This window comes from Chelonoidis abingdonii, chromosome 2 (assembly GCF_003597395.2).
Source record: "Chelonoidis abingdonii isolate Lonesome George chromosome 2, CheloAbing_2.0, whole genome shotgun sequence".
Classification (NCBI taxonomy): Eukaryota; Metazoa; Chordata; order Testudines; family Testudinidae; genus Chelonoidis; species Chelonoidis abingdonii.
Window position 1 is genome coordinate 37,048,741 of NC_133770.1, and position 17,236 is coordinate 37,065,976.

At 44.2% G+C, this 17,236-nt stretch overlaps 1 protein-coding gene across 1 annotated transcript in view; it reads right to left on the reverse strand.

Annotated features, from left to right (window-relative positions):
• GPR158 (G protein-coupled receptor 158) overlaps positions 1-17,236 on the reverse strand; it is a 321,268-nt gene that overhangs the window by 95,684 nt on the left and 208,348 nt on the right. The window contains exon 5 of the mRNA XM_032775690.2: positions 15,130-15,198. Coding sequence (XP_032631581.1) covers positions 15,130-15,198 — 69 coding nt within the window. The remainder of the gene's footprint in view (positions 1-15,129; positions 15,199-17,236) is intronic.

Below are 17,236 nucleotides of genomic sequence, written 5' to 3' on the forward strand. Positions count from 1 at the left end.
ATTTACCTAATTATATTCAACAAAATACAATAGAGATTACACAGCATCAACATCCTTTGCTCATCTAACACATTAATACTGCACTGATGGCCGTTATCTTTGAAAACTTGTGGCGATCAGGGGGAGGTCCCGGACGATTGGAAAAAGAGCCCATCTTTAAGAAAGGGAAGAAGGAGAAGCTGGGGAACAACAGACTGGTAACCCTCACCTCAGTCCCTGGAAAAATCATGGAGCAGGTCCTCAAGGAAACCATTTTGAAGCATTTGGAGGAGAGGAAGGTGATCAGGAACAGTCAACATGGATTCACCAAGGGCAAGTCATGCCTGACCAACCTGATTGCCTTCTATGATGAGATAACTGGCTCTGTAGATATGGAGAAAGTGATGGACATGAAATACCTTGACTTTAGCAAAACTTTTGATATGGTGTCCCACAGTATTCTTGCCAGCAAGTTAAAAAAGTATGGATCGGATGAATGGACTATAGGTGGATAGAATATTGGCTAGACTGTTGGGCTCAACGGGTAGTGTTCAACAACTTGAAGTCTAGTTGGCAGCCGGTATCAAGCGGAGTGCTCCAGGGGTCGGTCCTGGAACCGATTTTGTTCAACATCTTTATTATCTGTCTGGATGTTGGGATAGATTGCACCCTTAGCAAGTTCACAGATGACACTAATCTGCGGGGAGTGGTAGATACGTTGGAGGGTAAGGATAGGGTCCAGAGTGACCTAGACAAATTGGAGGATAGGCCAAAAGAAATCTTATGCGGTTAAACAAGGACAAGAGGCTGAGGGAACTGGGCTTGTTTAGTCTGCAGAAGAGAAGAGTGAGGGGGCATTTGGTAGCAGCCTTCAACTACCTGAAGGGGGAGTTCAAAAGAGGATGGAGCTTGGCTGTTCTCAGTGGTGGCAGATGACAGAACAAGGAGCAATGGTCACAAGTTGCACTGGAGGAGGTGTAGGTTGGATATTAGGAAAACCTATTTCACTAGGAGGGTGGTGAAGAACTGGAGCGGGTTACCTAGGGAGGTGGTGGAATCTCCATCTTTAGAGGTTTTTAAGGCCCGCCTTGACAAAGCCCTGGCTGGGATGATTTAGTTGGTGTTGGTCCTGTTTTGAGCAGGGTGTTGGACCAGATGACCTCCTGAGGTCTCTTCCAACCCTAATCTATTATTCTATGCACACCCACAGAAATTATGGAAAAAATCACAGTGAGATCTATAATTTCTTCTGAGTTTGAACAGTCTTTGTTTAACATTGTTTTAAGCATGGACCTGAAATACTGTAAAACTACTAGCTAAAGAAGGATGGTATATTTCATTCAGATATAACTTCATGTCTAACTGTAGTTAGTCAGCTTTGTTAGTCTAATGGGGAAATTATTCACCTATTGGCCCCTCTGGCTTTACTGCATTTTAAACCCTGGCCAACTGTCATTTTAAACATCTCTCCCAGCTGACTAATAGGGAAAAATCTCAGAAATGTCTGACTCCAGAAGAGGTGGATGCAAACAGACTATGACTTCAAACAACAGCTTAGTTTTTTCTGGTGCCAATGGCAATTGTCCAGTTGCCATACAGCCTATGACATTCCTACTGTGAGAACCCACTATAACGAGAGGAGGAGGAGAAGCCCAGAACTGAGAGGCGTTTCAACATACTCTTATTGCCTTTCAGTAGCCAACAAAAGTAGACATTTAAATTACTGACTAGTTCTACCAACTCCTGTCATTGATTTACAAAATTAGACCAGTTTTTCAAACTAACACACGTTTGAGGTGGGGTAATTTTTCTATCTATATTTATATCCACAAAATAGAACACTGTGGCTTACAGATGGTTTCAGAAAATTTATACTGCATCCTCTATTTTAAAAATTAAACTTGTTTACACTTTCAGAAGGTTCTGGATAGTTCGTTTTCTTGCCAGTTCTTCTCCATAAGTAACAAGCTACTTTGTGAGTCTATGGAATGGACTGTTCTCTGGAGTCCCAGAACTTATTCTCTACCCAACTACTCACAAGTACTGTATGTGAAGATACTTATAGTACTGCACCTGGTCTTATTTCAAGTAGGTTGCTATTGACCTTGAGATTTAATGAGAAGCATTAGTTGAAATTTGAAGCATCCCACACCACAGAAAGGTATCATGGGGAAAATTTAAAATATAATAAATCTTTCCATTTTTAAAAACAGTGTTCTCATAACTCTTTATGGAGTTCTAGACAGAAGACTTTACGCTACTTATCAAAGTCATTTTGCTTGCATAGTGAACGCTGTGATGTCAAATTTCAGCTCTAGCCACTGGCATTAGCAACGGCTAATGCATCACCCTTTGCAGCTTCTGGATTTTAAGCACATAGACCAATACTGACAGTGGCCAGCCTGATCTTTGCTGTAAGAAAGTTCCCCAGCGGAGAAGATATTAGCACTGATTTTTCTCATCATATATTGTAATATGTTGCATCTCTAATTTCTTCTGGAATCAACCACGACAATTGCTCTGTACAGTACACTGTTCTTACAACAATTAGATTGTTACAACATACTTCTAATACAGTCATATGTGGGGGGTGCTGAGAAAGGAAAAGATTGCATGTCAGATACTCATTATACACAACAGTGTACAGGCTTTTCAAAGCAGGCTCCATCCTTCAGTTTAATTCGATTTTTCTGACCCTCCTTTACTCTTATTCCAAGTTTTCTGTCAAGTGAGGTGGAATTCATTAATACCTGGCCGCTAGGGTGTAATACCAGGTTTCATTATCCAGTCCATGCATCAATGTCTTACCTTTAAAATGTAAATCTCTTGCTCTGTGGCAAAGTGAATTACCATATTAGCCATCTGCCTCTGATAATCTGGGTTCAAATCTATATTTAGTAATAAATACAGATAATAAAAAGCTTGGTGATAGCATCCTAGTGCCTGATTCTAACAGTTCCCTCTGGCATAGGATGCCTGCACTTTTATTGTTTTGCTTCAGACACTTATTGATACAGATCACTGACAACCCTAAGCTAAATAACTAGACCACAGCTGAAATTATTATCAGTCTGATCAGGATAGCGTAATACATTAAGACTTTTAAAACTGTCCCAGACCTTTCTTTTATCTACAGATTCCAGGACTCTCCTTAGGTCTCATGTATGGTAGTTAAAGTTATAAACAATAAGTAGGGACATTTGGTGGGGAAAAATATAAATACACCTTTAGCTACACTGAAATACAGGTGGATAAATGGATTTCTTTTTGAAGTGGAACAGAATTAATGGAACTTCTCTCTCAAAAACTGATAACCTCTAACTATAAAGTCTTGAGGATCAATAATTGTGCTTTATTGATAAGACTTTCAAATTTGCTTACAGTTTTTATTATTTTCATATTAGGTAAAACTTTAGAAGCTGCATGTTATTCAACATATTCACCTCTAAGAGCATTCAGATATACATCAAAATGTTTCAGGTGTAGTTCAATTCTACACCTTTTCTATAATTAGAGCTGAGTGAAAGTTTTCTGGAAAATAATAAATTCAGCCTTTGAACTAAACAAACAATTATTCACTCCAGTTCTATCTATAATACAGAAAAATCTTGACTCCCTGAATAAACAGTATACCTTTTTTTTGAGTGCCCTATCATATTAGCATTTTTACCAATATAAACTCAGACTTTAGGGCCAAAAAAGACCATCATGATCATCTGGTCTGACCTCCTGCACACTGCCTTTTCTTTTTATTGATTTTTGTGTACGTTAAAGCTTCTGTAATAAAAACTGAAAACTCCATGAACTAAATACTGCTTATATAATCATAGTTCATCTGAAGAATGCTAAATTTGATCTATTCATACTAGGTGAGTCCAAGAAGGCTATTGCTATTGCTTCTATCTGACTTTTATCTCTGCCATAAAGAGAATAGGACAATAGCTCACATTTCTATGTCTTAATGAGATCCACAACGTTAATAAAAAGAACTGTGTAGAAGAACCTTTCAGCAATAAAATGTGTAACAATCTATTCCCAGCCCTAAATGTGTTTTCTTGGAAAAGGTGCACTGGGAATTCACCCTCATCCCAGCCCTTTGATCACTTGCACGTCAACACCTTCTGTGATCAGAAGACAAATCTCCAAGATATTTATTCTTCAAAAAACATCACATCTGTAACTTGTGCATGTGTTACTGCTTACACTGTGCATATCTGCTCTTTACTTCCAGTGCTGTCTTTTTTTAACAACTCACCTTAAACAGTGAATTTTTTAAAAAACAAAACAAAACCCTCTAATTAAATATTTTACTCTCACTTTTAGGAGGAAATACTATAACTTTTCAGGTTTTACTTTTTATACAAAAGCATTTAAGGAAAAACACTAATTTAGGGCCTCAAAACAGTTACACATGCAAATAATTTTATTCATGTGCATGACTTCAGCAGAATTGCTCACATGAGTAAAGAACAAGGCCCTTAAGGACCATTGTGGCAGCGCTTCATCACATGATTAGTTTCACTGGATTAGGGACCACAAGCAGAGGTGAAATTAATTTAAAAGGACTTATCGGTACACAGGGCGGCCAAGGTCCTGGGCAAGATAGAGGGGGCAGTTCTGGCTCCCCAGAAGGGGTGTGGCCTTGGGTGGAAGGGGCAGTGCCTCGGGTGGAAGGGGCGGGGATGCAGCAAGACTCTCTCAGCCAGCCCTTCAGTGTTGTCTGGCTCACATCTCCGAGGGCTCTGGCAGCGACTGAAAGGGTTTGGGGCTCTGGCTGCTGGCGCGGTTGTGGTAGCAGCTGCTGGAAGCCCTGGGCCCTTTCAATAGCCGCCAGAGCCCCAGGGTAGTGGCGGCCAGGAGCCCCGGGGCTCCAGCAGTCATTTAAAGGACCTGAGGCTCCAGCTGCTGCTGGGTGCCCCTGGCCCTTTTAAATCACCAGGCCCTGGGGCAGCTGCCCCTTTTGCCCACCCCCCATCAGCAGCCCTGCCGGTACAGTCGGCTGTATATCAGCAGCCACTTTTTACCAGTACACAGTACTGGACCATACCGGCTTCCTTTCACTTCTGAGTGCAAGACTGCACCCAATGTATCCCTCCAGACCCAGGGCCAGCTTTAGGTCGATTCCATCGATTCCGGGGAATCGGGCCCCGCACCTAAGAGGGCCCCGCGCCTTAGGCACCTTTTTAATTTTTTTTTTTATACTTACCCCGGTCCCCGGCTGCGGTGTGCTCCGGGGTCTTCCTTTGAGCGAAGCGCCCGAGGGAGAGTGGAGCAGCCTCGCTCTCCCAGCTAGAGCTCCAGCCTGGGCGGCAGGGCTTGCCACGCTCCAGCCGAGGCTCCAGCCGGGAGAGTGGGGCAGCGGGGTTTGCCGCGCTTGGCTGGGGCTCCAGCCGGGAGAGCGGGGCGGCGGGACTTTGCTACTCTCCGGCCTGGGGCTCCAGCCGGGAGAGCGGGGCGGCGGGGTTTTGCCGCTCTCCGGCCAGGGCTCCAGCCGGGAGAGCGGGGCGGCGGGGTTTTGCCGCTCTCCGGCCAGGGCTCCAGCCGGGAGAGCAGGGTCGCGGGGCTTTGTCGCTCTTCTGGCCGGGAGAGCGGGGCTTTGCCGCGCTCCGGCCGGGACTCCAGCTGGGAGAACGGGCGCGGCTTTGCGCGCCGGCCGGGCTCCAGCCAGAAACGGGGCGCTGGGGCTTTTTGCTGCTCTCTGGCGGAGAGGGGGGGGGGGAGTGGGGGGGGGTGGGGGGGGAGGGGGAGGGGGGGGGGGGGGGGGGGAGGGGAGGGGGGGAAGAAGGGTGCCGGGTCACGGCTCTCCGTCTAGCCTCTGGCAGAGCACGCAAGCCCGTGACCCGGCTCGAGCTTTGGGCCCTTTAAATAGCCCCCAGAGCCCTGCGCGTGAGGGCTCCAGGCCTATTTAAAGGTCCCGGCTCAGCTGCCTCTGCCACCCGCGTCTTTTAAATAGTCCCCGAGCCCCGCCTCCCCTATGCTTCCCCATGCTCCCGCGCTTATTTAAAGATGTCCGGTCGGTAGCAAGGGGTTTTGGGCTACTAAAGACTAGGGTTTCCAGCTGCCTTGTTCGCACCCCCTGCCCTTCCTCACCGTCCGCGCCCCACCTGCAGCCAGCTTCTGCCCCCTTGCCACGCCGCCCCTGCCAAACCCCCTTTTCCTGTCTCTAGCCAACTCCTGCCACACAGCCCTGCAGCCCTGCCCAGACCAGCCGATCCCCACCATCCTCGCCCGCAACACCAAACCTGCACCACCGTGGCCAGCCCGACCTCCTGCCCTGTCTCCAGTCACCCCCTGCCACCCCACCTGGCTTAGCCAGCATCCCACTCCTCTTGTCTACACCCTTACACAACCCCTGTCACCCCTGTGCCTGGCTGAGCCAGCACTACCCCCGCCCCATCTCCAACCAGCCCCACACCCTTCCCTTGGCTGCAGCCAGACCCTACCTCCATCAGCCCCTGCCTCCAGCCAGCCCCATGTCCACTGCTGCCTTGCAGTTTCCAGGGCAGTAACCTTGCACACCTGCTTCAAGGAGGGGGGCAGGGAGCAGCTGGGACCAACACATGTGCACACCCCCAGGGAGTGGCGGGGACTCACACTTGTGAAATGGCAGTCATTAATAGCCAATCAACAGCACATATGATGCAATGTATATAATATATAATTTTACTATTCATATAGTTCTGCAAAGTAAATAATACATGAAAGAAATGAAAGGCTTTTTTTCCACTTTTTTTTTAAGTCATCCCTGCCAGGGCCCCGCCGAAAATGTTCGAATTGGGCCCCACACTTCCTAAAGCCGGCCCTGTCCAGACCAACAGTCTAAGAGTGTGGCTTAAAATCAAAAGTCCAGTGAAAACCTAACAATGTGGTTGGATCAGTTCACTGGTCATTAATTCCACACAATTTAACATTGCTGTCTTCCTCCCCTTCCCCCTCTACACACATACACACAATTGGCTACTGGTGAGCATAGAGATTTCTTACACCTACAGGCATATGACCTTCCAAATTGATTTTTTTTTTTTTAATGGGAAGTTAGTACGGGGAATCATGGTGACAGTTATAGGAAATTCCTGCAATCTCCTGGACAACCTTATTGAATTAAGTTAACATATTTTAAGAGCTCATTGTACTAAAAATGCAAATGTTTATGTCTTATTGTGGGATTGTATTTAACTTGTCTAGAACATCTGACTAATAAAAACCTTGGAAAGTGTTGTGAGCTTCACAGGAATCTATTAACAATGGATTAAGACAAGAATGAATTTTTAAAAATTAACTATTTCCCAAGAAATTTCTAGGGTTCTAGGAGGTGTATGAAAATGAACCTCATCTGGTTAAACAAGAACTCAGCCTTTTGAAGTTTCATCTTTGTCTGACTGATTACCTATTCATGGTGGTTTCAAAGACCCGAACAGGATAAAAGAGCGATTTACAGAACCATAAGGGGGCTGGTTTTGAACTGAAGCTGTTATGAACTGGTGACCACAGGAAAAAACCTGTGAGGGGTATAAACGTGTGGTTCACCAGCCAGAGCCCTTGTTGGAGTGAGGGGATGATATCTGGTAAGCTTATTAGTATGTGTGTACGTTCTTTTACTGTTTTAATATGTTTTCTCTGTAATGCTTTCACCTTAATAAATGTCCTTGCTCATAAAGGGCTGTGTGATAACTGTGGCAATTACACTGTTTGCCATCTCTGAGGAGAGAAATGAAGCAGGCCTGATTAGGCAGACTGTCTTTTGCTGGGGAGGTCACAGTATAGACAGAGAACTGTTCCGCCTGGAAATATCCTAGTCAGAAGGGAGAGAGAGATGTCTCTCTACCCAAGAGAGGCAACGACTGGGAAGCCGGAAGCCTAGAGTGGGTGCTGTTGTGGGCCTATAGAGGGGAAATACAAATGCAGTTTCCCTGAACTGTGACAATCAAATGCCAGAATTCCACACTTTACCCCTAGACCTACAAAGGAATGGAATGTTTTTTTGGTCTTGGTACCACAGTGACCTTCACAATCACAAATGTCCATTCACTTAAGGAAAACTTGTGGGACTAATTAACATGAAATAATGGAAATACATAACACGAGCATCTCCAGTCTCACTGACAAATTTAGCAAGTGCCATCTTAAAATCACACAACATGTCCCGACAGCATTACGTATTTCACAGTTCAGGTAACTATAAGCAGTTTGACTTTTTTTAATATGTACTTTGCATGCTCCTATCCTGACAAAACATCCTTCATATTGAATTTTACCCAACTTTTTTTCGCTTGTAATTGTTTGTGCCAGAAGTCCTGACCTTCAGGGTTTCCAAATCCCAACCTTGTCACATACGCAGACAAAACTGATGACTAATTGAAGATTTTCTAATTTGCTCCAATCAAGATTTGCACAGTCATACTGTAGGACCTGGGAACTCCTTTAAACTTCCTCTCTAATTAATATATTCTATTTTTGTATTGGTGCCAGTGAAACCATGAAGAACTGTTACATCATACAATTTACTTTTCTGGTATTCTAAATATCATTAATCAAAAATCAGTGGATTTTTAAAAGTAGTACTGCACCCAATACTCCAGGAAAGGCAGAATAAAGGACATCATGTTTTCTAACCACATGAACTGGCATATATGACTGCCTTTGCTGAGGATACTTCCTGGATTAAGTTTAGATGTGGTTTCTTGACTTACCTCAGAAGTGACACCATCACATTATTCAGCTTTGATTATTTTGCTGATTATCTGTACTGCCCCCAAAACTGGCTAGGTACATACAAGGGCTGATATACACTTTGGGGATCAGGAACACGGGCAAGGTCAGAGGAGCCCTTAACACAGATAGTGCCAGAGCAGACACCAGCCTCCCTGTCAGTGGACTTCCAGGGCAATTTCTTCCTCTTCTGGGATGGCGCCAATAACTCTAGCACCAAAGCCTCATCGCTGCTTCCTTTTACTTGCCCTTGTTTTTGAGTGCAGCTGGTTCCATTACTAAAGCATCCTCAAGATGAGAACCTGATCAAGGATTAGAAACCAGCCCAAAGAGAGCTGTACACCAATAGCCTCATGCTGCACTACGAAGATCTTCAGAGTTGAACAAGTTCCTGGCACTTGGAGAATATCTGCATTGGCTTGTGGAACAAAGGTCTTTAGTTCACATGCAGCCTATAACATGTACACACAGGTAGGTGCCCGTTTTAGTACCTGGTTTCTTGGGTACCTAAGAATCTCTTTGTACAGATAAAGGGTCAGCAAGCAACAAATACCTAGAGACCATAACTGGCCTCAGAACCAAATTTCATCAAACTAAAGGGTCGTCTTTTGGAGCAGATGTGCCCACAGCCAACAAGGCCTCTATGCTAATTGAATACTGAGATTTTTAAAAGGTATTTAGGTTTGCTATGTTTACTGTTCTGCCACCTAACTGATTTAGGAGCCTGGCTATCATTTCCCAAAGGAATTTGGGCACTTTGGAGCCTAAATCCCAACAACCATCAATGGGATTTTATCACCTAAGTGCCTAAATTCCTTTTAAAAATAATTAGGCTCCTGATTCATAGCAGTGGTGCAATACTGAACATAGCAAAGCCTAAATTCCTTTTAAAATCTGGGCCTAAGGCACTATAGCTGTGGACCAAAATCTGTCTGGCCCAATGTCCTTTGGTGCAAGGGTCATCCCTGCCTTGCTTGGCTTTTTACGGAAGGCAACTGAAGACTTCCGAGGAGCAGTCTGCTGCTCTGATGTTGGATCCAGGACTGTAGAAAGTACAGAGTCTCTGAAGCCTATTGTGAACATTCAAAGTGTGAAGGCCCTGTAACAATTTTGGGTTCCGTTAAACAACAAATCAGTGAATAAGAAAGGAATAAAACTTTAATAAAACAAACTGGAGAGCATCTCTGGTGAACTGCTGCACACAGCCATGCAGTGTTCCCAACCCCTGCTTTCAGGGCACATCTCCAAATTCCTATATCCCTTATGAGGGAGCATCTCTAAATTATAATCTTCTACAAACATCTCGCTAAAGGGCCTTCACACCCACAGCAGCAGTGTGGTGTATACATCCACCTCTGCAAACATGGAGGAGCATAATGCATGCCATTTAAATCATCCCCTTCTGCTAGATCTGTGAAGGTCTGCGTTGCCATAACCCAAGTAAGTGTAAAGACTCTGTTCTAGAAGAAACACCAAAGGTGCAATGACACAAAGTACTTCACACTTACTAATTTTTAGAGAGCCAGCTGCAGCAGGGTCAGTCTCCTAGCAACACACTGGGCATAGCTGATCCTGCCCAGGACTGCCTGATTGACTTTACTTCCTGCTTGGTGGAGCAGCCCTCCTAGACCCAACAGCAGCAAGAGCTCACTGGCTTCTCAATGTGTTCCATGCCACAGCTGTGCTTGATCCTGCTTCCTGTGCCTGCTCTTGCTCCTATCCAGCCTTGGCCTGCTCCTGCCCAACCTGCTCTGGTGTCCACTCCAGTTCCTTCTCTTCTGCATCCTTGCCACCCCTGGCTCTGACTCCAACCTCTGCTTCCCAACTGCATCTTGGCTAGGATGGTCAGATGTCTGGTTTTCGACTGGAACACCCGGTCAAAAAGGAACCCTGGTGGCTCCAGACAGCACCGCAGACCGGGCCATTGACTGTCCAGTTGATGGCGCTGTGCAGCAGGGCTGGCAGGCTCCCTGCTAGCCTCTGTGCTGCGTGGCTCCTGGGAAGCAGCTAGCATGTCCCCTCTCTGGCTCCTAGATGGAGGCGTGGCCAGGTGGCTCTGTGTGCTGCCCCATCTGCAGGTGTCACTGCCACAGCTCCCATTGGCCGTGGTTCCTGGCCAATGGGAGCTGCGGGGGTGGCGCTTGGGACAAAGGCTGCATGCAGAGCCCCTGACTGTCGCTACTCATAGGAGCCAGAGGGGGGACATGTCGCTGCTTCCACGAGCCGCCTGAGATAAGCGCCACCTTGACCCTGCACCCCTAACCTCCTCTCATGCCCCAACCCCCTACCCTAGCCCTGATCCCCCTCCCTCCCTCCAAACCTCTTGATCCAAGCCCAGAGCACCCTCCTGAACCCCAAATCCCTCATCCCCAGCCCACCCCAGAGCCTATACCCAGAGATGGAGCCCTCACACCCCCATAGTACTCCAACCCCCTGCCCCAGCCCTGATCCCCCTCCTGCCCTCCGAACCCCTCATTCCCAGCCCCACCCCAGAGTCTGAATCCTGATGTTCCTTAGATGTAGTAGAGAGGGACAGCGGCATGGAGCTGGTTGAGTACAGTATGGTGATGTACTAAACAAGCAGTAAAAAGTCTGATAAATAAATTTAACCTATTAGGCAGGAAGTCTAAAAGTGGAAGCTGAGCTTTTCACTAATTGTCATGCTACAAAATATCCATTTGCGATATAAAATGAAGAACAATTATCACTGCAGTCTTTTAATTATGAAATCAAAACAATTCTGTTCCTGTTTCAATGTTTTAAGTGCATTTTCCCCAGATCTATTAATTCTTTAAACAATTTGTTCTGATTCACAGAATTACAAAAACATTCCTAGACCTTTATAAATAAACAAATAAAAATCCAAAGTAACAGAAAAAGAGTTGAAGAACAGCAACTGCACATATGTGAATTAGGTCTGATGTGACCATCAATATCTCACACACCCTACCTATCTGGCATGAATTCAAATGCGTATGAGTGCTAACTGGGTACAAGTTATTCACTCATTTTATAGCCCAGACCTGATCTTTTATTCAGCTATGTGTTCCTTAAAGGTTCATGCAAGCACAGGCTTGGATATGGTGTATGTACAGTAGGACCTCATTAATTCACACTTCAAGAATCCACACATCCCATAATGGCAGTCTCTCCCTATTTAAGAAGGTTTCACAGAAGAATTCTACCATAAGCTTACAGAAGTATGTTCTTAAAGCTGGTGAAACAATGGTTAATTTATCTGTCTAGGCTCAACGACGGCCTCCATTACCATGGTATCTAAGCCCCTTCCCATTTAGTTAAAAATAGAAACAACAATCTTTCTCTCATTTGTCTCAGCTTGTAGGAGTAATAGCTTGATTAGAGCACAGTTGCGTATGTGAGGGAGAAAGAGAGCCCCACCAGAGAGTATATGGGAGCATAAAACTATTGCAGAGAGGAAGTTTGAGCATGAGTTTTGCATTTAGCTCTAAACAGAGTGAGTGAGTAGTGGTCATTCTTATACATTATGAGAGTGGGTTCCTTAGTCTAGGATCAGTTCCATTCAAAACACCATCTCACAAGCCTCCTGCATTGGTTGAGAATTTCATTGTCAAGTGGAACATAGCTATCATGGGAGCTCACTGTTGTAAAGGGAGAAACAACCTGTCAGATAACCAGGTACAGTCCCATAGAGGGCATAGAAAATCTGGACAGACTTTGAACTTGACTCTGTTCAATGCAGAGCTGGTGCAGAGAGCAGAGCACAGCGGCAATGTACTCATGGCAAGCTCTGTGACTATGCCCATTATCTGCTGTATTTTGTACTAGCTGGAGCTTTCGTAGCCAGTGTGGCTTCATTCCTAGAGGTGCAAAAATCAACTGGACACAAGGTTCTTGGAGAAGATCTGGGATCAAGACAAAAGGCTGGGGAAAGACTGGACACAAGGTTCTTGGAGAAGATCTGGGATCAAGACAAAAGGCTGGGGAAAGACTGGACACAAGGTTCTTGGAGAAGATCTGGGATCAAGACAAAAGGCTGGGGAAAGACAAAAGGCTGGGGAAAGACAAAAGGCTGGGGAAAGACACAGGAGAACTCTCTGCTATGGCCTCACCCCTTATACTTTGGCCCAACCTCCTGCTCGAGATGGTAGTAGCTGGGCCTAACCTCCCTTTGGCTGATGGTAACTGTGGTAGTATCTCCACCTCCTTCCTCCCCCAACCATCTAGCAAGCATGCTCCCCACTCCTTTCTCAGGAGCTGCACTCTGCATCATAGGGCCTCCTGCTCTAGTTGGGTAGCAGGTCACCGACCTGCATCCTCCCACCTGGCTGGAGAAAGCAACAGCTGCAGTAGCCATGGGACTCATCCTTCTTCCTCAGAAACCCTGAGGATCTGTAAGGTCCTGCCCCTCTGAACCGATGACCGTGGCTTCCTCCCCACAGCAGTGGCAAAAACTGCAGTAGAGTTCCCAAAGAGTAGCAGGCTTCCCTCCCCATCCCTGAAAAAAGCAACAGAGGCGTGGTCTGGTCTGGTCTGGTGGGTGGGCCAGATGGCTTCTTACCCAGCTTTTGTGATTGCCCTTCCTTCTCTGCTGAATGCTCTCTACAGATTCAAACTCTCCTAACTGCAGCAGTTACACCCAGTTCACACTTCAACGCTTCTTTTCATAGCTATGAGGGCCAGAGGCTTACATTGTTTTTGTGTTAAAACTAAAGCAGGGATTCTGAACTCACCATCTTACTGTGGTAGGGACCCTAAACCGAAGTTTATTGGTGCCTACCCTTTAATCTAGGCCTGGGCAAATGTATAAGGGGTCAGAGTACAAGGCTGGGAAAAGGTTGGACTGTCAGGGAGCGAGAGGGATGGACTGAGAGGAGGAGATGCGAGGATAAGTTGCGTATTAGAGAGCGGAAAGGTCGTTACATCTTTGACCAGAAGTACTGGTTTCACTGACATTCAGACTGTGAGGCAATGAACTCTAAAGCAATGAGCACAGGCTGGGAGTCAGAAAGGGTGTGATATTCTAAAATCCCAGCTCTGACACTGATTAGCTGTGGGATTTTAGGCACGTCATTCCACCTCTTCCTCATCTGGGATTCAATTTTGTCCTCTAGCACCTGGGTGCTGCTCTCACCTAAGTGAAGACAGACCCAGTCCCCAGTGAAATGGGGGTAATAATTATTTACCTCAGAGGGTTGTTGTGAGAATTAATTAGCATTTGTACAATGATCTGAATATGTGAACCACTATCTGAGTGTTAAGTATGATTATATTTCTGTTCCAAGCACTGCATGACTGGCCTTAACATGTTCCTCATTGGTTTCTTCTAATGGTGATGTCAGTAACACAAAAACATTAAAAAATGAAATCTTCTTCCTAACAACCTCAGAATTAAAGATGAAATTCCAAATACAACAATCTTAGCAATTAACAAACACGATTTTTTACTTTTAACCTAAAAGAGCAACACAATTTTGAACAATTTAGAAAACAAACTCTTGCGGGATTTGTCTTTATTATAGCATTTATCTCCCCTCCTTTAGTACTCCATGTTTGCAAATTGTTTACATGTTTGCCTGGGTGTTTTGCTTTCCAGGGTCTCATTAGTGAGCGGGAGCTCTGTAAAAGCCATATAAGCATTTGACCACTGGGGAAAGCTATAAATTAGAACATAACCATATTCAAAGTGGTCTCTAATTCTATTTCCTCCTCCATCACTTCTTGATTCCTATCCTCTTCCCCCTTCATCCACTTCCACCCTTCTTTCTTCCATCCACTCCTTAGACCTTAGACTGCATGACCACAAACTTGCACCAAAATATCTTGGTTCTCCCTTTTCAAAAATTCCAGAAAACTCAACTGATTCATTAAGTATTCCAGCTAAAACAACCAGAACTATATTGTTCCATATTTTGCCCACTTACACTATATAAATAACAACACATCTTCCTAAACTTACACTACACTTACACTATATAAATAACACACATTCTCAAATATTGCAGATGTCACACAGTTTCAGAGATATTTAATAAAACATTAAAATAACTCCCCTGCTTTGTAATAAACTCCAGAAAGCACTAGGTATATTCAGTCTTTGTTCTTTATACACAAACTTGACATTTTTGTTATTTTTAAGTACAGTAGAGGACCTAGTTTCCAGCTTTTGATAGTCTGTTCAACTGGGAACATACAATAGGCAACCTTAGAAAGTTTCCCCCCCTTTTTAAAAAATATCACTATTTAGTGTATTTGCAATATTCTCTTTATAATACTCCCTGAACTTGGAATTATCAGAAATACCAAAAAGTTAAAAGAGCACTTACTGCACACAGTACATTAAAATAATTGTATTAACTTACCTAGTATGTACATAGTTTTGATATCTGTATTTATCACCAAACTGCTTACGTTTTAAAAGTTCGGCAATAAAAGCAGTTTAAAAACAACAACATAACTCACCGGGAAGTACAGGAGGAGTGATCCAAAAAGGATTGTTTCCAAAAGAACCAGGCCTGAAGCCCTGATGCTCTAGAAAACAGAAAAGGATGCATGACATTAGAAAATATTATTCGTTTGCTATATAGGTTCTGAGCTATTTATGACAGAAACCTTCATACTTGTCTGTACAGTGCCTGGCACAATAATTACCTATAAATATTATTAATCCTGATACAGTAGTTCAAGTTTAATTGACTTCAACCATAACATCTCATTCCCTCTTCAGGTCTGAATGTTGTTTAAACACAAAGCTATAGCCAAATTTTGCCCTTGAATGTAGATGTATTGATTTAGATCATGGGAGTTGCGATGATGAATTTAAAGGCAGAATTTGGTCTGTACTGTTTGGATTTCAAATAGTCCTTCAAACCTTTTCACATGCATATTTAATGCCAATAACCTGGCTTCTGTAAGATGTATGAATGTTCTAAAATTGTATTATATACCAAAAGTGGCTTTTTTAGAATGAAAGCATATAACTTTATTTCTCGCAACTTTTGTCTGAGAATGCTGATTCAGTCATTCACTTTTAAGGACTCTAAATCTAGCCAAGTACTGTACCCCTTAATCCTGTCTATGCCACTCTGAGGCCTTAACAGTATGTTCCCATTATCATTTGCTTATTGTTGTAAGTAAAATAAAAATTGATCAATCCTCTCCACCCACTATAAATCTTGTTCCAATAAGTTAAATGATTTATATACAGTACATCTACAGCTTATATAATAAGATAAAATGTAGACACTGCATTTCCCATTTCTTAACTACCTACTTCATCCAACATGCAGCCATAAATCACTCTATAAAGCCATTGTTTTCCTTTCAAACAAGGCAATTTTACAGTAGGCTGTCTCTCCTCAGCGAGGCAGGGTGGCAGAAGGGCCCTTTGAAAAATCCCGTTGCTTCCCATTAAGAAAAAATTTGCATAGCAAATCTCTCATGTGGCTTTGATTGGGGCCCACCATATCTGTTGTAAATAAGACAGTAATTTTTGAAGACTTTATGAAAATGTTTTACAGAAGAACTGGGGCCAAGGGATCCTTTTTTCCCTTGACCAAAGTCTCTGCAAGGAACTCGCCAGATGACCTCATTCAGGGAGTTCACAATCTGACTGACGGGGCATACCAACCCCACAAACAGGGGCGGCTCCAGGCCCCAGCACGCCAAGTGCATGCTTGGGGTGGCAAGCCGCGGGGGGCACTCTGCCGGTGCCGCAAGGGCAGCAGGCAGGCTGCCTCCGCGGTTTGCCTGCAGAGGGTCCGCTGGTCACCTGTGGTCATATTCCAGCAGCCCTATGATTTTCTACACAAGCTGCCTATAAAATGGTATATTCTAAGATGAATCTGCTTATTTCTCCTGTGGTGACCTTGCAGACACAATACATAACCTTCTGGCCATGAATCATGACTATTGTAATTGCCTCTTGGATTTTGTCTACACTAATATTTTAAAACATGTTTGAACAAGTTAAGTAACACCATTGCAAATCCTAGTGCAAGCAGGATACAAATGTTCATTCCTAGTTGTTTTTAACCCTTTTGGAACACAGTCTCGATTTTTGGACCTTTTTCTTGTATAGGCTCCTATTATGCCCCACCCCCGTCCCGATTTTTCACACTTGCTGTCTGGTCACCCTACACCTCAGTAGGACTTCTAGCAATCTTTCACCAACCATTTGCATCCAGTGCAGAGATGTAAAAGGACATTTGTGCACTAAATAGTCACCTGTGGTCATATTCCAGCAGCCCTATGATTTTCTACACAAGCTGTCTATAAAATGGTATATTCTAAGATGAATCTGCTGAATCTTAGAGATCTCACTAGGGAGAGACTGAATAAAACTGAAATCTCCTAACGGATTTCTGTGCTCTCATATTTCATGCATTTTAGGGGTTCACCTTTGTGCCTCGAATCAGAAGGTGATGAATCCTTTATGAGGTGCTCCCTAAGGCATGGATATTGATAACCTTGGACTTCTGCATCCATCTGTCTCCTCCCCATTTACATGTTCAAAAGCACTCTCTTTTTGGAAGTGCTTTTAATATAATCATTTTCCTGTGTGTTAAGA